The 23,810-nt window shown below is 50.6% G+C and overlaps 1 protein-coding gene across 2 annotated transcripts in view; it reads right to left on the bottom strand.

The window, feature by feature from the left end:
- UBE2M (ubiquitin conjugating enzyme E2 M) overlaps positions 1-23,810 on the bottom strand; it is a 503,284-nt gene that overhangs the window by 98,573 nt on the left and 380,901 nt on the right. For both annotated transcript variants that reach the window (XM_069639034.1, XM_069639026.1), the window contains exon 5: positions 18,406-18,469. In XM_069639034.1, the coding sequence (XP_069495135.1) occupies positions 18,406-18,469 (64 nt within the window). The remainder of the gene's footprint in view (positions 1-18,405; positions 18,470-23,810) is intronic.

Here is a 23,810-nt window from a genome sequence, read left to right as displayed (position 1 = left end):
GTCAGGAGAAGTTTCCCCGGTTTCGATCTCAAAATGCACTACTGGCTTACGTAGAAGTGCATTTAAGGTTGGTTGATCATCTATAGGCGATGTATTCCTAATAGGCAAGTCTTTTGGAGGGGACAGATGTATGGCTTCAGGGTCTGAACACCGACGGGGACTGCCAAGGCTGTGAAGCCCCTTCTTCTGGGTCTTCTCCGAAGCCCCTATCACCCATATCAGGGTTGTCTTCAAAACCTTCCTCCTGTAGGTTTTCTTCCCCCTCAATGCCTAGGAATTCATCATCCTCCTGAAAGTGGGTGTCCTCTTCAGTGAGGTCATATAAATCTGCATTTTCTTGGGGTGGATCAAACAGCCTGGGGTACTTGGCCCTGGGATCCTCCTGAGGTCCCTCTCTTGATCTCTTAGGTGTTGGAAGGTTCTGAGTCTCCATAAACCTCTCCATCCTGTCCATACAGAACTGAAGTCTCTCTAGGGTTTCATGAGGTACTCCGGAACGGTCAGGGAGTGGACAGGGAGGGCCTTCCGTTAGGAAACGCTTCGACCTATCCCATAACGTCGTACAGAACGGAGCGGGAGGTTCCTGCCTTCCTTCTGGTCTTTTCGGCATCTCCCGGCCTTATGAGCGGTTACAGACGTATCTTTCGCCGTCCGTCTTAGGTTATCGGTGGAAATGATCCTTGCCAGGCTCTCGACAACTAAGCTGTCTGCCGAGGGTACCTCCGGCATTGCCATTACAGGCGTTGTTTGCTCTACACCGGCGGGCGCTCTCTGGCGGTTTAGTGGTAGCGCCCTTATCAGGGGTTAGCCCAGTCGCTGGTCGCATATGCGATTGTGAGGGGGGCTTCAGACTCTTACGGTCTGAGGAGGCCGCTGGTAGGACCTGCGTCTCCTTTGGCGCTAACGCCCTCTTCGTCTTCGATGAGGAAGAGCCATGGGTTATGTGTTTATGGGAGTGTTTTCTGTGTGCGTCCTTGTCGCCGGGGTGTTCATCCCCATAAGCAGGGCGTGAGCCGAGCTAGTCGGGGCCAGGGACGGACGAGGAGCGTGAACACTCCTTAGAGAGGTCTACGACTTCCAAAATGGACGTCGTATTGTCACATTCCTCGTCACTTTCGGCGGCGGTGGGTGATGAGTCAGACCTAGACACGGCGTAGGCCACCCACCTTTTGACCCTACGATCTTTTAAAGTCTTCGGCTTAAGTAGCTGACAGGCCGCACAGCTGTCTTCTTTGTGATCGAGAGGCAAGCAACGGTTACACCGTTTATGCTCGTCTTTCCAGATAAACTTGCCCTTACAACGCGTGCAAAACCTAAAGGGTGTCCTTTCCATAGCTGAGGAACAGAATCGCCTGTGACAACAACCCCGAGGGAAAAGCAGGGGAAAGGGAAAGGCATTCTCAAAGAGAACCAATGTCCCACGACCCCACTCTCCCTACTGTATTTGGCCGTCGAGGCCAGGCCACGTGTTCGCCAAACAACCTCTTCCGTCAAAGGCACCGCAGTCGGAGATCTTGATCGGCGGTGAACAGCTTTGCAGCTATGACGACGGAGGGGTGAAGAAATGAATAATTAAGGGCGACCAAAGGTCAAGTAAAGTTTTTGCAATGTCTCTCGAGGAGCTCCGCGTATAGGCGACCAATACCTGGGCGGAAAAAAACTGAGGGACCTCGACACATGAGGGATTGTGGGTACACTGCACGTCACTATAGGGATAGTGTTAGACACGCCTTGTCGACGTCCCCTTTTCGACTACGAAAAACAAAATGCAATACTCCGCAGTGACCACTGGATGTCGGACTATGCACATCATGTGATTCTAAGCAGATTAACAAACTAAAATATATATATATATATGAAACATTACTCACCGTAATCGTATTTCTGATGCTTGTATCCGCTTAGATTCACATGCTGTGCATAGGCCGACATCTAGTGGAAGCTGCGGAGTATTACAGTTTGTTTTTCGAAACTCGAAAATGGGCGTCGACACAGGGCGTGCCAGTAATACTATCCCTAGTGTGACGTCCACTATACCAAAGATCCCTCACGCGTCTAGGATCCTCAGATTGTATTTTCTCTGACATGAGGAAGCATGATGAGGAGTAGCGTGAGTACAGATAATCCAAGCAGATAGACAGAAAGGTAAGACTACAAGCAATCATGCGCCTTCTCTCGGAAGGGAGGAAGGGTGGGTCGCATGTGAATCTAAGCAGATACAAGCATCAGAAATACGATTATGGTGAGTAATGTATCCCTTCTGAGGCTTGTGGAATCTGCTTAGATCACATGCTGTGCATAGATTAGCGAGCAGTACCAGAAGAAGGAGGTGGGATGTGAAAAGGGTCATGAGCAAACAAGTGTCTTAGAACCGCTTGTCCCACTTGTGTATCTGCCTTGGAATGAGTGTCAATGCAGTAATGCTGAGTAAAAGTGTGAATAGAGCTCCAAGTAGCTGCTTTGCAAATGGTGTCAAGGGGAACATTTGCAATGAAAGCCAGAGTGGCCCCAATGCCTCTAGTAGAGTGGGCTCTTGGCGTGAAAGGCAGAGTCTTTTCAGAGAGTGAGTAACACAGCTGGATACAGTTAATAATCCACTTCGAGATGGCACCTTTAGAGACGCGATCCCCCTCTCTGCCTGTAGCTACGGAGACAAACAGTTGATCTGTTTTCCTTAGCGGTCTTGTTTTATTTACATAGTAGAGGACCGCCCTACGCACATCTAGGGTGTGTAGTTTCACCTCAGCAGAGCTTTGCGGGTTCTGGAAGAAAGCCGGAAGCTCTATGGACTGGTTTACATGGAATTTTGATATAAATTTAGGTGAGAACCTGGGGTGTGTACGTAAAACCAGTTTGTCTTTATGGACAGTAAAGAAGGGATCCTGCACTGACGGAGCCTAAATTTCACTGACCCTTCTTATAGAAGTAATAGCTACTAAGAAGGCCGTTTTATAAGTCATGTGTTTGAGACTGCTTTTATGCATGGGTTCGAAAGGGGGGCCCATGAGCTTGGCTAGCACCACATTAAGGTCCCACCCTGGCGGTGGGTTTGAAATAGGAGGGTGAAGTCTCTTTACTCCTTCCATGAAGGCTTTAACTACTGGTACTTTCCACCACGACACCTTGCTATGGGAAGTGGTGTAAGCCGAGAGGGCTGCCAGGTGTACTTTCAGTGAGTTAAAAACCAATCCTGCATCTAGCAGGTGGAGCATGTATGTAACAATGTTGGAAGGAGTGCAATCAACCGGGTTGATTTGTCTACTCTGGCACCAGATAACGAACCTCTTCCACTTGTCAAAGTAACAGTGCCTTGTGTTTGGTTTCCTAGATTCCTTTAGGATGTCCATACACCTCTGTGGCAAATTGAGATGTCCAAACTCTATGACCTCAGGAGCCATGCTGCCAGGTTCATTGAGTTGGGTTGCTGGTGCACTGTTTGAACTTGGTGCTGGGACAGTAGGTTGTACCCGGCTGGAAGTTTGATGGGCTCGCACACCGCCATCCTGCGTAGGTGTGGGAACCACGGTTGTCTTGCCCACATGGGAGCAACTAGGACGAGCGTCATGGATTCCTTGTTCATCTTGTTCACCACTTTCCCGATGAGAGGAGTTGGTGGAAAAGCGTACGCAAACATCCCTGACCAGTTCATCCACAGGGCGTTCCCCTGGGAGTCTGGTTGGGGGAACCTGGATGCAAATCCTGGGCATTGTTTGTTTTCGCTTGTGGCGAATAAGTCTATAGTGGGGAAACCCCACTGAGAGAAGAGATCTTCTACGACCTCTCTGTGAAGAACCCATTTGTGTTCCTCTGGGAGGGAGTCTCTGCTCAGAGCATCCGCTAGGGAATTGAGCTCCCCTGGAACATGTTGCGATGACAGGAAGATGTTCCGTCTGAGTGCCCATATCCAGATTTTTTGGGCAAGCTTGGACAGATTTTGCGAGCGAGTCCCTCCTTGCTTGTTCAGGTAGAACATGGCTGTAGTGCTGTCCGTCCGGATTTGCACTGACAGGTTTAGTAGATGGGGCTCGAACGCCTGAAGCGCTCTGAATACTGCCAGAAGCTCTAGCAGGTTGATGTGGTTCTTGGCCACTGAGTGAGACCATAGACCCTGAGCTGTGTGGTGGAGATGGTGAGCTCCCCACCCCATCAGACATGCATCTGTAGTGACTACTGCCTGTACTTCGGGATCGTAAAAGGGGTTTCCCCTTTGCGAGATTCTTTCTTGTCCACCAGTGTAGGCTTTGTACCAGTGTTGGCGAAACGACCACTAGATCGTCCCACTGACCACTTGCCTGAGACCACTGTTTCGCCAACCATTCCTGCATGGGACGCAGGTGCGCGTGGGGGACCAGGTAAATGCATGACGCCATCATGCCCAGTAACCGCATTGCTTTGCGTACCGTTATTTGTTGACCGGACTGATGATGCGGAATTTGTAGTAGTATATTCCCAATTCTTTCTTCTGAAGGAAAGGTCAACCCCTCCTGTGTATCCAAGATTGCTCCTAGGAATTGTTTTGAGGTGCTTGGCACCAGGCTTGACTTCTTCTCGTTGATTGAGAAGCCCAATTCGTGGAGGAGGTCGATAGTCCTCTGAATGTTTGTCCTGCAAATTCCTGGGGTTTCCCCCGTTATGAGCCAGTCGTCCAGATAAGGGTACACTGGGATTGCCTCCCTGCGTAGGTGTGCAGCCGCCACCGCCAGTACCCTGGTGAATACCCTTGGTGCTGAAGCTATCCCGAAGGGCAGTACCTTGAATTGGTAGTGGCGACTGTCGACCTTGAAGCGCAAGTACTTTGTGCGCTGGGAGCATGGAAATATGAAAATAAGCATCTTTCATATCCAAGGTTGCCATGTAATCCCCTTTTTTAGGAGGGGGATTACCTCTTGTAGCGTGGTCACGAAATTTTTGGGGCTTGACATACTTGTTGGCAGGCCGTAAGTCCAATACTGGGCGCATTGTCAAGTCTTTCTTTGGCACAAGGAAGTAAGTTGAATAAATACCCTTGTTTACCTGGTGTCCCGGGACGAGTTCCATCGCGTCCTTTTCTAGCAGAATGGCGATCTCCTCGAGGAGAATCTTCTGATGCTCTAGGGAGTGTACTTTTTGTCGTGGAGCATGGTTCCGGGGATGCTGTAGTAGTTCTATACAGCACCCTGTGGATACTGTTGACAGCACCCATCTGTCTGATGTGATCCCTTCCCAAGCCTGGGTGAAGTTTGAAATGCGTCCCCCTACTGGGGTTGCGTGAGAAGGGACCCTGAACTGAGCGTCACTGCTTTGGTGGAGGCATGCCGCCTCCCTTGTTGGGGCTGCCTCTGCCTTTACTACGACCTCTCCTATTACCTCTGCCGTAACCCTGGGTAGACTGTTGGTTGTTGTTCCACTGTGTACCCTGCCCCTGGGAATAGTTAGATCCTCTCTGGGAATTTTGGCCGCGTGGGCGACGAAAATTACTATTCCCTCTCTGGTTGGGGGGTTTATTGGTTAACTGGCCAAGGGATTGGAGAGTCTCGTATTCGTCCTTGGCATTTTTCAGTGCGTCTTCGACCGCCTTCCCAAACAGATCGGCTTCCACCGGTTTGTCCAACAATGATGCCTGAGTTTCTGTCTTAAAACCAGACTGCCGTAACCACGCATGTCTCTTGATAACAGTACCTTCTGCTATCAATCTGCCTGCGTGGTCCGCGGCGTCGAAGGTTGCTTTCAAAATGCAACCAGACACGGCTCTACCCTCTGCGGAAATCCGAGCTAATTGGCCCTTTAACGGTTCAGGAGCAGAGGCTATGAGAGACGCGACTTCTTCCCACTGATGGCAGTTGTAGCTGGCCAACAGGGTGGTGGAGTTAGCAATCCTTGCTTGTTAGGCGGACGTTGAGGCTACCTTCCTGCAGAAACCGTATAGTTTTTTGCTCTTCTTGTCGGGAGGAGCTTCTGACAAAGACAAGGGTGTTCCAGCCCTCTTACGAGTGTTGGTAACTAGGGAGTCTGGCTTCAGATGTCCTCTTATATAGAGGGTCAGACTGAGCTGCCCTGAAAAGTTTTTCAACCCTGGGATTGACTGCTCTGGTGAGGTTTGGGTTCACCAGGGACGGATCTATTCTCCGCTGAATGGATTTAAGGATAGGGATGGTCTGGGCAACCGGCCTCCTTTCTCCCACTAACTCTTCTGCGAAGTCCCTTTCCTCCTGTACACCGTGGGTGTCAATGTGAAAATGTTCTGCTGCGCGAGCGAGAACCTCATTTAGGAGGGGTTGGTTATCGACCGGGGAGTCGGTAACCGGGGCTTCGTTCTCTACCGGGGAATCTACTCTGTATGTTTCCGGGTCATCCTCTTCTTCATCCTGGTCCTCATCATCCCCATAGTATCCCGTCCCGGTTTGCTCTTCTATCATCTCAAACTCTTGGTCTCCACCAAAGGAAGCCTCTCCTTGATACCAAGAGTATGGTGTTGCGTAAGGTTGTCCCTCGAAGGGTTCAGACCTCATCGGGGTTTCAAACCGGGCCTTCTTACTCGGGGGATAGGATCAGTAGAGCCTGAGGGTGTGGCCCCTTGTGGATCATACGAGAGGAAATGTTCAGGATTTTTATCATAAAAATCAGCCAGGGAAGACATTCTTGACATGACCCTATCTATGTCTTCACTGGACCATTTTTTGGAACTGGGAATGACTTTCTCAGCCAGTCTGTGGGATTTATCCTGAGTAGCCTTGCTGGTTGTGGACCTATCAGCAGACCTGGACTTGTCTGTCTGTTTAGGGGGGTTGGATTGTCTCACAGGTGTGGAAGAATGTGCAGGTAGTTTCTTCTGCTGTTTTCCCCCCTCCCCGTGCATAGAAAAATGTTTTCCCTGTCCCTTAGTGGCTCCGGAGTTTTTCGACGCCTGGCGTCGAGGATCGGGAGAGGTGTCCCTGTCCTTCGAGCGTGGGGCCTCGCTGGTTTTAATTGCGGGCTCCGCCTCCTGGAGCGCGGCCTGGGGGTGGAAGTCGTCTTCGTCTTCCGACGATCGAACTTCTGTTAGCCTAGGGAGCGAGGCACTCTTGGCAAGAGTGGATGATTGCCTGGCGTCATGCGGCGATCTCGATCGAGAGCGCCCAGAGGACACCGAGTCGGACCGTTCTGTCTGTGCCTCTTTCCGAGAGCTCGACGTCGTCGAGTCTCGGTTGGACTTCGTGTGTTTAGTGTGTGTAGTATGTGAAGCGCTTGCGTCGCCGGGGGTCTTCCCCATAGCCGCCCTGCCGGACGACCTTCCGAGGTCAGGGACCTGCGCTCGGCTGTCTTTCGACGCCGTAATGCCCTCGCCGTCCGAAAGTACGGCGTCACTGCCATCGGTGAAAGCGCCCTCCGCTGCCATGGCCGCCTGCCTGGCGTGGTGGGCCCAACGCTTCGAACGGTCCTTAAGTGTCTTAGGTTTAAACCTACTACACGCTCTGCAGTTCGCTTCGGGGTGGTCCCTCAGCAAGCAGAGATTGCACGTGGCGTGCCTGTCGACGCAAGGGTATTTGCGGTTGCACTTGGGGCAGAATTGAAAAGGGGTACCCTCCATACACACCTTGAGGCAGCGGGCTGATAAGTGTAGGAAATATATAAGGTGTACCTATATACCAAGAGTGTAGAGTATGTACCACCCCCCACTCTCCCTACTTGCAGGGCCGAGGCCAGCGGCCTACCAGGCCCGGGCCGAGGCCAGCGGCCTACCAGGCCCGGGCCGAGGCCAGCGGCCTTCCGAGGCCCAAATCCGTCGTGCAGCAGCCGACGGTCGATTTCTTCTCCAGCCGGCGTCGAGTGTCGAAGTTCGACGTTGGAGTGGGGAAGGATGTCAATAGATTATTATAATTTTATAATTTTAGCAAAAGTATGGCTAAGGCCAGGGGACTCCGCAAGATGCTTCCGATCAGTATGGCGGAAAAAAACAATCTGAGGATCCTAGACGCGTGAGGGATCTTGGGTACAGTGGAGGTCACACTAGGGATAGTATTACTGGCACGCCCTGTGTGGACGCCCATTTTCGAGTATCGAAAAACAAACTAATACTCCGCAGCTTCCACTAGATGTCGGCCTATGCACAGCATGTGATCTAAGCAGATTCCACAAGCCTCAGAAATATGACAATGCATTACTTACCGTAAAAGCATTTCTGATGGTTGTATCTGCTTAGATTCACATGCTGTGCATAGGTCCGACATCCAGTGGTCACTGCGGAGTATTGCATTTTGTTTTTCGTAGTCGAAAAGGGGACATCGACAAGGCGTGTCTAACACTATTCCTATAGTGAGGTGCGTTGTACCCATAATCCCTCACGCGTCGAGGTCCCTCTGTTTGTATTTTTCTGCCCTGAGGGAGCCTTCTAGACGTGAGTGAGTACAGAAAAGAGAGATATAGAAAAGGATGTCTATGTCCCATCCATCCGAGCGGGGAGGAAGGGTGGGCGCATGTGAATCTAAGCAGATACAACCATCAGAAATGCTTTTACGGTAAGTAATGCATTGTCTTCTGATGTTTGTTAATCTGCTTAGAATCACATGCTGTGCATAGACTAGCGAGCAGTACCCGGAGTTGGAGGTGGGTTGTGAGAAGGAACAGTAGAGAAAAGATGTCTTAATACTGCTTGTCCCACCTGGGAATCAGATCTAGAGTGGACATCTAGACAGTGGTGTTTTGTAAAGGTGTGTACAGAACTCCAGGTTGCCGCTTTGCAGATGGACTCAAGGGGAACATTTGCAATGAATGCTATGGATGCCCCAGTGCCTCGAGTAGAGTGTGCTCTTGGCTTGAAGGGTAGTTCTCTCTTAGCAAGAGTGTAACAGAGTGATGCATTGAACAATCCATCTAGATATAGTGGACTTTGAGAATGCATCTCCTTCTCTTCCTGCTGCCACCGAGACAAAGAACTGGTTAGTCTTTCTCAGTGGTCTGGTTCTTTCTATGTAGAACATGACAGCTCTGCGTACATCTAGTGTATGCAGACTTTTTTCTCCCAAGCTGGAAGGGTTTTGAAAGAACGTTGGTAGTTCTATTGACTGGTTTACATGAAATTTAGAGATGAATTTTGGGGCAAACCTTGGGTGTGTGCGTAGAAACACCTTATCCTTGTCAACTGTTACGAAGGGGTCTAAAACAGAAAGAGCCTGTAGTTCACTTACTCTCCTAATGGAGGTGATAGCTATTAGGAAAGCAGTCTTAAGAGTGAGGAGTTGCCTTGTGCATGGGTTCAAAGGGAGGGCCCATGAGTCTAGAAATTACCACATTTAAATCCCATCGGGGAGCTGGGTTAGCTATCGGAGGGTGTATTCTCTTTACCCCCTCCATGAAGGCTTTGATAACTGGTATCTTCCACCACAACACTAAATTGGGAAGTGGTGTATGCAGAAAGTGCCGCTAGGTGGACTTTAATGGAATTGAACACTAGACCTGAATCCAGTAAATGGGTCAAGTACAGAACAATGTTCGTGGGAGAGCAATCCACCGGGTTGATGCGCTTACCTCTACACCAGATGACAAATCTTTTCCACTTGCTAGAATAGCAGTGGCGAGTATTAGGTTTTCTGGCTTCCCCGAGGATGTCCATACATCTCTGCGGGAGTTGTAGATGTCCAAATTCTATGATCTCAGGAGCCAGGCTGCTAAATTCATGGTCTGAGGGCATGGATGCAGTGTCCTGCCCTTGTCCTGTGACAGCATGTTGAACGGGCAGGGAAGTCTCACTGGGGGAGATAGGGACATCTCCATCAAGTGAGCGAACCATGGCTGCCGGGCCCACATTGGGGCCACTAGTAGTATGGTAACCTGTTCCTGGTGCATCTTGTGCACTATCTTGTTGAGAAGGGGAGTCGGGGGGAAAAGCGTAAACAAATTTCCCTGACCATGGAATCGATAGACCGTTCCCCTTGGACTGGTTCTGGGGGTACCTGGAGGCGTAATCTTGGCATTGAGAGTTTTCCATAGTTGCAAACAAGTCTATTTCTGGGAAACCCCACTGTGTGAAGACATCGAAGACGATGTCTTCTTGTAACCGCCATTCGTACTCTACGGGCAGGGGGAAGTCTCTGCTGAGTTTGTCTGCTAGCAGATTGAGTTCCCCTGGTACATGTTGTGATAGTAGGAACATGTGTTTGAGAGCCCACTTCCAGATGTTCTGGGACAGCTTGGACAGTCCTGGAGAGCGAGTGCCCCCTTGCTTGTTGAGGTAGTACATGGCTGTGGTGCTGTCTGTGAGGACCATCACTGTCTTTCCTTGTAGGTGTTCCTGAAAGGCTTTCAGTGCTTTGAACACCGCTAGTAGTTCCAGCAGGTTTATATGCTTGGATGCTAAGCTCGGAGTCCACTCTCCGTGAGCAGTCTGATGGGATAGGTGAGCCCCCATCCTGTAAGGGATGCGTCTGTGGTTAGAGTGGCTTCCACTGCGGGTGTGGCAAAAGTCTTCCCTAATAACAGGTTTTCTTTTGTCCACCACCGTAGCGAGAGAACCAAGGCCTGCGAGACCACCACTAGATCGTCCCATTGTCCGCTGGCCTGACACCACTGGCTGTTGAGCCACTCTTGCATTGGGCGCATGCGCAGGCGCGCGTGAGGTACCAAATAAATACATGACGCCATCATCCCTAGCAAGCGCATTGCTTTGCGTACGTCACCTCTCGACCTGCCACATAATGGGGGATCTGAAACAGCATGTTTTGGACCCTCTCGTTGGAGGGGAAGACGAGGCCGTCCTTTGTTCGAATTAGAGCCCCTAGGAATTGTTTAATTTGGCTGGGGTCTAAGCTGGACTTCTTTTCGTTGATGGAGAAGCCCAGTTGGAACAAAAGGTCTACAGTCTTTTGGGTATTGGAGAAGCAGGTTTCGTAAGAATCCCCTGTTATGAGCCAGTCGTCGAGGTAAGGGTATACCGGGATGGATAACCTGCGCAGGTGGGCCGCTGCCACTGCCAGTACTTTCGTGAATACCCTTGGTGCAGATGCTATCCCGAAGGGTAGTACTCTGAACTGGTAGTGTTTGTTCTCTATCTTGAACCTGAGGTATTTTCTGTGCGCTGGCAACATTAAAATATGAAAGTATGCATCTTTCATGTCTAGTGTTGTCATGTAATCCCCTTGTGATAACAGTGGGATTACTTCCTGCAAGGTCACCATACTAAACTTTTGGGGTTTGACAAACTTGTTCGCTCTGGGCGCAGATCTAATACAGGGCGCATGGTTAAGTCCTTTTTGGGTACAAGGAAGTACACTGAATAAATACCTTCTGTTACCTGAGATAGGGGGACAGCCTCTATAGCTTCTTTTTTCAGTAGCTCGTCCACTTCTTGAAGAAGAATGGTGAGGTGTTCCAGTGTCATGCGTCGGTTCCGTGGGGGTCTGTACTTCGGGGAACTGTTGAATTCGATGCAGTATCCGTGGGCTACGGTGGATAATACCCAGCGGTCTGACGATATTCCCTCCCATGCTGAAAGGAACGAGGTTAGCCGGCCCCCGACCGGTGATGCATGGGAGGGGACCTGAATCTTCGGGTCATTTGTTATTGGGCGTGGAACCTTTGGGGCTGGAGCCGCGACCTCTTCCTCTGCCACGGCGTTGGCCTCTTTGACTGAACTGGGTGTTGTTAACCTGGTTAGAGGGCCAGTTGGTAGCAGAGTAAAATTGCTGTTGGTTTTGCTGCTGGCGTTGGCCACGAAAGGAGCGTCTATTGCCATAGCCGCGTCTGTTAGGGGGCCTAGAAATTTGGTCAAGAGTCTTGATGGTATCAAACTCTTTCTTTGCATGTTCTAGGGCCTCATCAACTGCTTTCCGAAACAGATGTGTTTGTTCTATGGGCTTATTTATTAGGGAAGCCTGTGTTTCCGGCTTAAATCCCGAATTGCGCAGCCAGACATGGCGTTTGAGAAGTATTCCCTGAACCAGGGAACGGCCAGCCGTCTCTGCGGCATCTAAGGAGTTCTTTACGATGCCCTGGTTTACAAGAGTTCCCTCTGAGATTGTAGCCAACAGGCGTGAACGCAGGGGTTCTGGTGCGTCCTCTGCTTCACTGAGCAGCTTGCTCCACTGTGCATCTGCGTAGCTAGCTAGTAGGGAATTGTTATTTGCATTCCTAGTTGAAAAGGCGGCGGACGTCGTGATTCTCTTCCCCAGAGCATAGAGCTTTTTGCCCTCTCTCAGGTGGTACCTCACTAGAGGATAGTGGTACCCCTGCTCTTTTTCTTGTATTAGTAACCACGAGGGAGTCCGGAATAGAATGGCCTCTGATGTACAAAGGGTCAAAGGACGAAGGGCTGAAGAGCTTTTCTATCCGCGGGTTGACCCCTCTGACTAAGGCAGGATTGGAAAGGGAAGGAGTTATTCTTCTCTTTATAGAAGCCAGGAGCGGAATAGACTGACTAACAGGGGCTTTTTCTTTAATAACTTTCTCTACAAAGTCTGTCAGGAAGTCTCTCCCCTGTGTCTATTTCAAAATGCGCTGCTGCCTTGCGCAATAGTGCATTAGGTGAAGGTTGGTCATCTATGGGAGAGGTGTTTCCAATAGGTGAATCCTTGGGAGGAGAAGGGTGAAAGGCATCAGGGTCTGAGTGCACTTATGGGGATTGCCAAGGCTGCACTGATGGGGATTGCCAGGGCTGCGAGGTAGCTGTATCTTCTTCGAAAGCTCCTGCACTAGTGTAAGGATCTTCTTCAAACCCCTCTTCCTCATGTTCTTCCTCTCCACCCAAACATTCCTCATCTTCCTGGAGGCATTGCTCTTCTTCAGTGAGGTCATATACATCTGTAGAAGGGGGAAACAGCCTAGGAATCTTGACCCTAGGGTCATCCTGGGGCCATTCTCTTGGTCTTTTGGGTGTGGGTGGGTTTTGGTTTCCCAAAAACCTTTCCATTTTCTCCATACAAGAATGGAGTCTTTCAAGGGTCTCATGGGGGACCCCTGAAAAGTCTAGAGGGGGGAAATCAGTGTTTTCACCTTCAAAATGCTTAGAACGCTCCCACAACGTCGAAAAAAGGTTTTGGTCGCCCTCTGAAAAGCCCTCCGGTAGTTCAGAAGTGCCCTTAGATGAAGGGGGCAGTTCCTGGCTACTCTTGTGCTTTTTCGGCGTTTCCATAGCTTTTTGTGCGGTATTCGACTTTTGTTTCGTCGTCCGCTTACGTTTGTCTTTGGAAACAATTCTCGCCAGGCTCTCGACAAGTTTGTCAGTAGAGGACTCTGGTGTCGATGTTGCCTGCGTTACGCATTGTTCGACGGCCGCTCTATGGAGCGTCACCTCGGATGATTTTGGGGTAGCGCCCGTGTTTGATGAAAGCCCAATCGCTGGTCGCGGCTGCGTTTTCGGGTGGGGCTTGAGACCCTTACAGTCCGAGGTAGACGCCGGAGTGCCCTGCGTCCCCTTCGGCGCGGATGGATCCTTCGTCTTCGACGAAGAGCCGTGGGTTGTGTGCTTAGGCCTATGGGGTCTGTGTGCGTCCTTGTCGCCGGGGTGTTCATCCCCATAAGCAGGGCGTGAGCCGAGCCCGTCGGGGCCGGACGTCGAGGAGCGCGAGCGCTCCTTCTGGGGGTTAATGACTTCCGTAACGGACGTCGAGTTATCACCCTCCTCGTCACTTTCTGTAACAGCAGCGGCGGGTGAGGAAACTGACTTCGACAAAGCGTAGTCCGCCCACCTCTTAACTTTGCGTTCTTTAAGAGTTCTTGGTTTCAAGAGCTTACAGGCCGCGCAGCTGTCCTCCTTATGATCGAGGGGCAAGCAACGATTACAGAGCTTGTGTTTGTCCTTCCAAGTGTATTTGCCCCTACAGCGTGGGCAAAACTTAAAAGGTGTCCTCTCCATAGCTGAGGCAATAATAACTGGTGATAACAACCCCAAGGGAAAGATAGGGGAGAAAGAAAGACATTCTCAAAGAGAAGATAAAGTTCGAACCCCCACTCTCCCTACTGTATGTTGGCCGGCGAGGCCAGGCCACGTGTTCGGCAGCGCCGAAGGATCTCCTCCGTCTCTTCCCCTCCGTCGAAAACTTGCTTGGCGGAGAAACAGCTTCACAGCTAACGTCGAGGGGAGGGATCTTTAACAATATAATCAGTATAATTAAGGACCGAGGTCCGTAGTAAGTATTAGCAATGTCTCTCTAGGAGCTCCGCGTAAGGCGACCAGAAGCTGGGCGGAAAAAAAAAAATCTGAGGGACCTCGACGCGTGAGGGATTATGGGTACAACGCACGTCACTATAGGGATAGTGTTACAGACACGCCTTGTCGACGTCCCCTTTTCGACTACGAAAAACAAAATGCAATACTCCGCAGTGACCACTGGATGTCGGACCTATGCACAGCATGTGATTCTAAGCAGATTAACTATATATATATATCATTTATAACGTGCCTATACACAAAAGTTTCAAGGAGCGACGGAGTGATAAGGCAAGGGCGGGGGAAACGAGGGAGGAGAAAAACAACTATCTTGCTCAGCGTAGTGACATTGAAATCACAGTAGTGCAGGGGAGCGGGGAGAGGAGAAGGGGGGGAGGAAGGAAGGATGGACAAATGCAGGTCATGGAATCAATACAACTAGTGCAGCCAACAGGTGGCATGTGCAGACACAGGTATCAAGTGCAGGAAAGGCACTGTAGGGTTACAGATCCAGACCACAGTGTAGGGGGTGCCATGAGGCAGCGCTGGTGTGCATCTCGATGGGCAGGGTCCTGGGCCCAAGTTCAGAGGGTAGCCAGGTGACCAGTTCAGTATCAGACAGGGGATCAGCAGGGTAGAGGAAGAGAGAAGGCAACGCAAAGAGAAAACGAAGAGGTTGAGATGCTTCCAGAACCAGAGATGTTCTGTTCAAATTTTGGAGGCAGGGAGGCTGTTCCAGAGGGAGGGGCCAGCCGATGAAGGACATCTGCCCCCAACTTGTTGGTTGGAGAAGTGACTGAACCTCAAGGAGTAGGAGGAGCTTGAGTAGGAAGATATTCCCAAAGAGAGTTGGAGGTATTGTGGTCCCAGGCCCCAGTAGGCGTTGTGGACAATGCAGAGGGTCTTGAACGTGAAACTTGCTGCCAGTGGAGAGATTTCAGGGCTGGAAAGATATGATCCCTGGGCTTGAGGCCAAGGACAAGTCTTGCAGTCCTGTTCTGGAGGAGTTGTAGAGGATGGAGAGTAGAGGCAGCAGTAGCCCATCCTAGAGAGAACCAGAGCTCTGAAGACGGAGCTTCTGGGGGAAAGTGAGGAAAGGAAGAATACCTCTAACGAGGTGCAGCTGGTAGTTGGACTGAGACGTCAGATGTGATAAGGAAGATGACCCTGAGGTTCTTAGCCTCACAGGTAGGACCAGGAAGAGGGCCCCGGGTGGGCGGCAAGAGAGTGACGGGAAAGGAAGGCACAGGTGAGTTGAGGAGGATCTCCGTCTTACTGGCATTAAGGCAGCAATCATTGGCAGTACACCACTCCTGGATTGTAGGCAGACAATACAGGATGAGAGGGCAAGGAGGCAGCTGAGGGGAGCCTGAAAGCGAGCAGTCTCATCTGCATAGCACTGAATGTTGGAGCCAAGTGCAGCTATGTGGTGGCCGAGAGGTGCCAGGTATTGGTTGAACAGCTATGGAGAAAGATTAGACTCCTGGGGTACACAATAGGTAGAGATTGAGGGAGAGGAAGGATCCATGTTGGACATGGGAGGGTCAGAGAGGAAAGAGGTCAGCCAGGCCAAGACCTGATTGGGGACACCAGGTTATCACGGAGCCGGTTGAGCAGGATGGCATGGTTGACCATATGGGTATTTTGCATCAAGGCTAGACAGCAGGTCTTCACAGATGTTCAGGAGAGCAGTTTCCATGCTTCAGGCCATTCTGAAGCCAAACGAATGGTCATGGAGACAACCAACAGATTCAGTGTGAAGATTAAGCTGGGAAATGGCCAGCTTGTCCAAGAGTTTGCCCAGGAAAGGAGTAATGGAGATTGGGTGATAGTTAGCCGGACAGGAGAGGTTGGCTGAGGGTTCTTGAGAAGAGGGTGCACAATAGTGCTCCGGGGGGTGGGGGGACGAGGCAAGGTTCCAGAAGTCCGCCAACGCTGGAGCAAGGGTGTCAATGTTGTCCTTGATGGTTTTGAAAGAAGAGGGGACAACCGGTTTTGACGAGACCTTCATAGATCAGACTTGTCCAGATACCTTGTCAGGGGTGAACCAAGGAAAGGTGGCTACAGGAAGGCCAGAGGAGAATGTAGGAGAGGTAGAGCCAGATTTTAAAGAGTTTGGCCGAGTTGTTAGGGGGGGGGGGTTAGTGTGCGCGCGAGAGAGGGAGGGAGAGGGAGGGAGAGGGAGAGGGCGCGCGAGAGAGGGCGCGCGAGAGAGGGCGCGGGCGCGAGGGAGAGGGCGCGAGGGAGAGGGCGCGAGGGAGAGGGCGCGAGGGAGAGGGCGCGAGGGAGAGGGCGCGAGGGAGAGGGCGCGCGGGAGAGGGCGCGCGGGAGAGGGCGAGCGGGAGAGGGCGAGCGGGAGAGGGCGAGCGGGAGAGGGCGAGCGGGAGAGGGCGCGAGCGAGCGGCCGGGAGAGCGAGCGGGAGAGCGAGCGGCCGGGAGAGCGAGCGAGCGGCCAGGAGAGCGGGAGAGAAAGAGCGGCCAGGAGAGCGGGAGAGAAAGAGAGCGGCCAGGAGAGCGGGAGAGAAAGAGAGCGGCCAGGAGAGCGGGAGAGAAAGAGAGCGGCCAGGAGAGCGGGAGAGAAAGAGCGGCCAGGAGAGCGGGAGAGAAAGAGCGGCCAGGAGAGCGGGAGAGAAAGAGCGGCCAGGAGAGCGGGAGAGAAAGAGCGGCCAGGAGAGCGGGAGAGAGAGAGCGGGAGAGAAAGAGAGCGGCCAGGAGAGCGGGAGAGAAAGAGAGCGGCCAGGAGAGCGGGAGAGAAAGAGAGCGGCCAGGAGAGCGGGAGAGAAAGAGAGCGGCCAGGAGAGCGGGAGAGAAAGAGAGCGGCCAGGAGAGCGGGAGAGAAAGAGAGCGGCCAGGAGAGCGGGAGAGAAAGAGAGCGGCCAGGAGAGCGGGAGAGAAAGAGCGGCCAGGAGAGCGGGAGAGAAAGAGCGGCCGGGAGAGAGAGAGGCCAGGAGAGAGCGTGAGCGAGCCTACACACCAGGCATTCAAAGGAGGAGGGCTGCATAGGAATGATGGAGGCAGGAATCCAACCGGGGTGGGTGAATCTGGGCAATGAGGGGATCTTGTAGCCATCAGGGAGGAGAGTGTCAAAACTAGTGACAGATCTGGCCAGGAACCATGTCTCGATAACACCGAGGACATCAAGGTCGAGTTCTTCCAGGAGACTGCCGATGTCAGAGGAGTGTTTGACAGCTGATCGAGAGTTTAGAGTGGCAATGTGGAGAAGGTAGCCCCCTTTGAAAGACTTCCGGGGATGGGTACAGGTCAGAGGTACTCCCTGCAGAAGTGTAGAACGAGCCAGAGGGTAGGCAGGAGGGAAGAGGAGAGGGCAAGGTAGCCGAGGAGAAAGACGCCAGAGAGTTGTCAGAGGAACGAGGCAAGGAAGCTGGAGAAGGGAAAGAAGGGACAGCGGGAGAGGAAAGGAATTTGATGAGGCACAGGAAGCTTCTATCAAAGAGGAGGAGGTTGCCACGAGGGCCTTGGACCAAGACAGTGCCATTTAGGTAAACATTAATGATGATCTTAGAGCATGGAATTGCAATTTGTGTGCATAGTTTAAGAATCAATTGCCATAGGTGCAGGAGAACCCACACTCCCAAGCAGGTCTCAATTACTGTGACTTTCACTACATTCGTTATTCTTGAAAAATCATCCCCAGTTTGAAGAGAAAGCGCAGAAGGAGAACATTGGCAATACCCGAATACAGAACAAACAAAAAATATTTAAATTTCTATTTCATAGAATGAATAAAATACAGTTTACATTTTCAAAGCAGGCTCTACCAAACTAAAAATATATACTGAAAACAAACAATCTTTTTTAAAAAAAAAAGGCACCTGTACGAAACTAGACGTACCACTTCTCTATAGAACATGCACCTGATTGGGGAAGGTCTTTCAAGGCCTCAATGATGTGCCAAAAGGTGCTGTTCTACTTACAAAAGGGAGCATCAACATACACGTCTAGAAGTTGGTACAGGATAATATATTGAACAAACAGGCATTAGAACCAAGCTACCAAACTGTTGATACAATAAGTTTCAAAACTAAAGCAAATAGGATTGTGCTTGCTTATGGATCCAAACTGAAGTCATGCTTCAAAAATTAACCCAGTACATCTGTCCCCAACTATCATGGCACTTGGTTTTCGAAATGCTGTCCACATGCAGTGCATTAGAAAACTCCAAAATAATGTATTTTTGAAATATGGAAGCACGATTAAGGAGGGGTGCACTACAAATCTGTTAAGCTAAAAAAAACTTGCTCGCCAGCCCCATACATCAAAAAGCAGCCGATTGTGCCAACACTCACCAAGAACAGATATTGCAGTCCATAAATAATTGAATTTATTGTTAGTACAGGCTTCCAGTCCTCTCTGTGGATCAAAAGAACAAGCAGAAAGTTATTTCGACAGTATGTTATACCTATAATGCAACGGGTGCTAAGAACACATATGAATACCATGAAGGAATGTACCACAGCCAACTGTTCCTAGTGCCAAGTGACATGTGGTGTACTCTTCCTCACAGCCCAGTTCATGGGCCATGCAGTACATACACAACTTTGTAATGCAAATATCTTTACAGCATATATTGTAAAAGTAAAGTCACAACTATAATTCTTTCCTTGTCCATAGTACCTTCACTTGTAACTCATGGGCCCCGGTTTTAGGTAAGATTTTCATAGAAATGGTCAATCACAGAATATTTTACTCTTTTTATGGGTGTCATTTTTTTGATTCTGCATAGTGTATTTTTAAAGTTATCCTCAACTTTTTGGCAATAAGTGCCTGTTGCTGGGTTGCCCTAGGGGCTCCCCTTTTAACTTACTCTGCCTAAACTTGAGAGAACCACTGTTCCCAAGGGTAGAAAGGATCTTTGGATCCCTTTTACATTTTATTTGGTGAAACCAGCACACCCCACCTTCTGTGGGGTGCTGGGGAGATACACTGTATCCCCTGTCACACTAAAACTAACAATTCTGTTACAGGGACAAGCTTACCTTCAATGACTGGTGGCAGTGATACCTTTTACTAATTCGGTGCACCTTCACCGGGGACTGGGTTCACAGCTGCAGTAAAGGCACCCAAGTAGATTACGAGCGGTCACCTACCACCAAGATTCCACTAGTTTCACCTTAAAAGCTTCCAGATACACCCAAATGCATTCTACTCCTTGTCCTACCAAAAAACAAAACCCAACACCTCCATTCCCTAGCAAACCATCAGGACAACTCAATACAGTGCCACACACCCGAATCTTGACCACACAGCCTCAGCCCACTACTCCACCCAAGTCCATCACGGAACCTACTCAAAGATTTAAAAAGGTGCACTTCATAATGTCCGCTCACTTGGAGCTCATGCCATCGAGACTCAGGACCTTATACTAGACCATGAAGACATGCATTACTTACAGTAAAAGAACTTCTGATGGTCATCTGCTTAGATTCACATGCTGTGCATAGACTAGCGAGCAGTACCCGGAGTTGGAGGTGGGTTGTGAGAAGGAACAGTAGTGAAAAGATGTCTTAATACTGCCTGTCCCACTTGAGAATCAGATCTAGAGTGAGTGTCTAGGCAAAAGTGTTTTGTAAAGGTGTGTACAGGACTCCAGGTTGCCGCTTTGCAAATGGACTCAAGGGGAACATTTGCAATGAATGCTATGGAAGCCCCCGTGCCTCAAGTAGTGTGCTCTAGGCTTGAAGGGCAGTTCTCTCTTAGCAAGAGTGTAGCAGAGTGTGATGCATTTGACAATCCACCATGAGATAGTAGATTTGGAGACAGGGTCTCCCTCTCTACCAGCTGCCACTGAAACAAAAAACTGGTTTGTCTTTCTTAGTGGTAGAGTTCTTTCCAGGTAAAACAGGACTGCCCTGCGTTTGAAACCAGAGTATCGTAACTATGCGTGCCTCTATAGGAGGATACCTTGTGCCAAGGTCCTGCAAGCTGTTTTTGCCGCATCTAAAGTACTTTTGAGAATACTCAGATTAACCTGCTTGCCCTCAGCTACAATGGAAGCAGGCAAGCTTGCAGCGGTTTAGGGACTTTTTGAATGCCCTCTTGTAGCATGTTCATTGTGCATCTGAATAGCTAGCCAACAAAGTTGTGTTATTAGCTATGCGAGTGGAAAAAGCTGCAGCAGTTGTGACCCTTTTCCCTAGTGCGTATAACTTTGTGCACTCCTCATCAGGTAGTGCTTCCCCTGTGGACAGGGGGACCCCCGTCCTCTTCCTGGTTGTAGTTACAACCAGGGAATCTGGAGTAGCATGACCCCTGATGTAAAGGGGATTACAAGGGGAAGGGTGAAACAGCTTTTCTACTCTAGGATTGACTGCCCTGGTTAGGACGGGTGTCAACAAAGATGGAGCCAACCATTTGACTGAATTCAACAACAGAATAGCCTGGCTAGCCGGTGGTTTTTCCTTCCGTATGTATTTGACAAATCAGCCTCTGGTACAGCTTCCTGAGTACCATAGGTGATGCCCATAGCTGAGGAGCGACCCGGTCGTGATTGTCCTCCCAACCTTCTGTAGGATCAATGTGCTCATCCACAGGGTCCCCAAATGGATAGTCATCCTGATTAAATTGATCTACAGGGATCTCATCCTCAGTGAAGTCATAAGTCTTCATCCTGAAAAGGATCAGAAGTCTTTTGAAACTCAACAAGGGGAAAAGAATTCTCTTCAAGGTCTTTTGGGTGTGGACCTCAAGAGTTCCACAAACCTCTCCAACCTATTCATGCACCCCTCAAACTTCTCTCTGGTCCAAACTGGAGGAACAAGAGTGGTCTAGGGGTGGGAAAGGCTTTTAGTTGGTCTTCTGTTGCAGAATGACAATTTTTCTTTTAACGTCAAAGAAAGAGACCCAGGGCCCTCTGAAAAGTCCTTTCGAGGTTCTGACGGTTGTGTGTGTCCTCGGACGCATCTCTAGGCCTCTCTGTAGGTTCCGATGGGCCTGCGGTTGCGTGGTTTTTGGCGTAACCGGGACCTTCTGTTCCGCCGATACCTTCTGTTCCGCCGACGCCTTCTTCTGATGTCGCTTCGACAGACACTTGAATATTGATGGATCCGCCCATTGATTTAGATGGCCCGGTCGTTTACCGCGCCTGCGGGTATGGCTGACGATCAGCGGACACTGCCGAACTATCTGGTGCCTCCTTGTTGCCGGGATGTACAGTCCCCATAGCAGGACTCACGATGTGCCTGCTGGGGCCAGGGACCGACGACTGAGCGTGAGCGCTCCGCCATAAGGTCTATGGCCTCTGATTCGGAGCCCTGGTTGTCACTAAGCCCCCTTTGTCACACTAGGCGGCTGCGACATTCCGTAGGCCGCCCACTGTTGAAACACGGCGCTCCTTTAGTGTCTTCGGACGCAGGAGCTTACAAGCCGAGCAGGCCGCTTTCTTTTGGTTTAGGGGAAGACACCCATTACACTTAAGTGTTAGTCTTTCCACAGGAATTTGGCCTTGCATGAAAGACAAAACCTAAATGGAGTCCTCTCCATGGCGGAGGAATAATACATGAACGACAAGACCAAGGGAACAAAGAGGACAGGAAAAGGCATTCTTAAAAAGGAAATGTCCACACAGAGCCCACTCTCCCTACTGTGTAGGCTGGCCAGAAGGCCCGGCCACGTGGTTAGCAGCGCCAACTGGATCACTTTCCGTCGAAGGTCCAGGGAGGAGGCTTGGGCGCAGGTCAGGAAACAGCCATCTAGAGTAAGGGGCGGCTAGATAATATCCACCCACGATCAAAGTTTGAGAAGTATTACAATAGCAATGTCTCTGGAAGAGCTCTGCATAAGGCGACCAGTACATCCGAGGGACCTCGACGCGTGAGGGATTTTGGGGACAGTACATGTCACGTTAGGGATAGTGTTACAGGCACGCCCATGTCAACGTCCCCTTTCGATTTTCGAAAGACAAGATGCAATACTCCATGGTTCCCACTGTATGTCAGACTATATGCACAGCATGTGACTAAGCAGATTAACAAGCATAAGAAATATTTATACCCACACTCAGTGGCTGTTTTTCGCCAGTCCACCAACCACACAGGTGTTGAATTATCAAGACTGAGGTGGCCAGCCAATTTGGTCGCCCATCTAAAACTGCCACTCATCAAAAACCATCCCCACATGGTGTGAAATGGCAGACCCAGGGCAAAGACATGGTCTACATCAGTTCAAACTACTATAGAGGGTGCATGGCTGGGCTCAAAGAGCTCACAGGGAGCCCAACTGTCATTTTAGGCCAGTGTCTTGGTTTTCCAGAACAAGGAAACGACTTCTCAAGCATGAAATAGCGATTGGGGGTAATTTTGCTCAATCTGCGCTAATCATCAAAATGTTGTGCATTGTGGACTTTGCTGCCCCCAGGTACCATAAGGTACACCGGAAGGAACAAGTTACTTACCTGTAACTGTTGTTCTCCAGCATGGGTCTGGCATGGATTCACATGCTCATGAATATTCCCCGTCGTCAGGCTGGGAATCCTCGGTAAAGAAAAAAACCAGTATCAGTTTCGTTTCTGATCTGTCTTTCGTAGTAATAACCAATCACTGGTCTCTGCGTCATACTGACCACAGCCAATGACTGCCCTCTACCTAAGCACCGCCTCTGGCAGCCATCTTCAGATTTGGAAGCACATGAAGTGGCAGTATGACCAAGTGAAGAGCCGCAGAGGGGTAGGCGGGAGGGTTCGCATGTGAATCCATGCCAGACCCATGCTGGAGAACAACAGTTACAGGTAAGTAACTTGTTCCTTCTCCAGCATGGGGTCTGGCATGGATTCACATGCTCATGAAGAATACATAGCAGTACACACATGCACAACCACGGGAGGTGGCAAAGGCTCAACATTAAGCATTACATCAAACTCAACATTAAGCATCTTACCTCCTCCTCACCAGGCTCACCTCAGGCGAACAGGTTGCGCAGCACTGCTTGGCCGACCCTGGACTCCTCCCTGGAATCCCGATCGATGCAGTAGAATTTCGTGAAGGTGTGCGTCGACCTCCACGTAGCAGCCCTACATATGTCCAGCAGGGGCACACCAGAAAGGAACGCCGTGGTAGCTGCGATCGCTCTGGTGGAATGGGCTCTCGGACGGTCAGGCAGCGGTCGGTTTGCCAACCGATGACAGTACATGATACAGCCGGAGAGCCATCTGGAAATGGAAGCCTTCGAGAGAGCCTTCCCCTGATTGACAGGTCCAAAGTTCACAAAGAGTTGTGACGTCTTCCGAAAACACTTCGTGCGGTCCACGTAGAACTTCAGCGCTCTAGCCACATCCAGCGAGTGCAAAGTCCTCTCAGCCGGCGACGAAGGCGACGGGAAGAACACAGGCAACACCAAGGGTTCGTTGAGATGGAAGTCCGACGGCACCTTGGGCATGAAGGAGGGGTGCGTCCTGAGCACTACCCTCGTGTCGTGAAAAGTCAAGTACGGGGCCTTGCAGGAAAGGGCCTGATCTCTCCCACCCGTCGTGCGGAGGTGATGGCCACAAGAAACGCTGTTTTCCACGACAGAAACTTCAACAGGGCCGAGTGCAGAGGCTCGAACGGAGGTCCCATGAGCTTGGTCAGCACCACGTTGAGCTCCCACGCCGGGGCCGGAGCCTTCACCGGCGGGAACGATCTGAACAGTCCCTTCATGAACTCTTTCACCAGACGATGAGACCACAAGGACGTCCGCCCCGTGGTTCTGGTGTCTTGAT

This window comes from Ambystoma mexicanum, chromosome 1q (assembly GCF_040938575.1).
Source record: "Ambystoma mexicanum isolate Mex_15411 chromosome 1q, UKY_AmexF1_1, whole genome shotgun sequence".
NCBI classification, from domain to species: Eukaryota; Metazoa; Chordata; class Amphibia; order Caudata; family Ambystomatidae; genus Ambystoma; species Ambystoma mexicanum.
The sequence above is the reverse complement of the archived record's forward strand: the minus strand, read 5'-3'. Positions and strand labels throughout refer to the sequence as shown.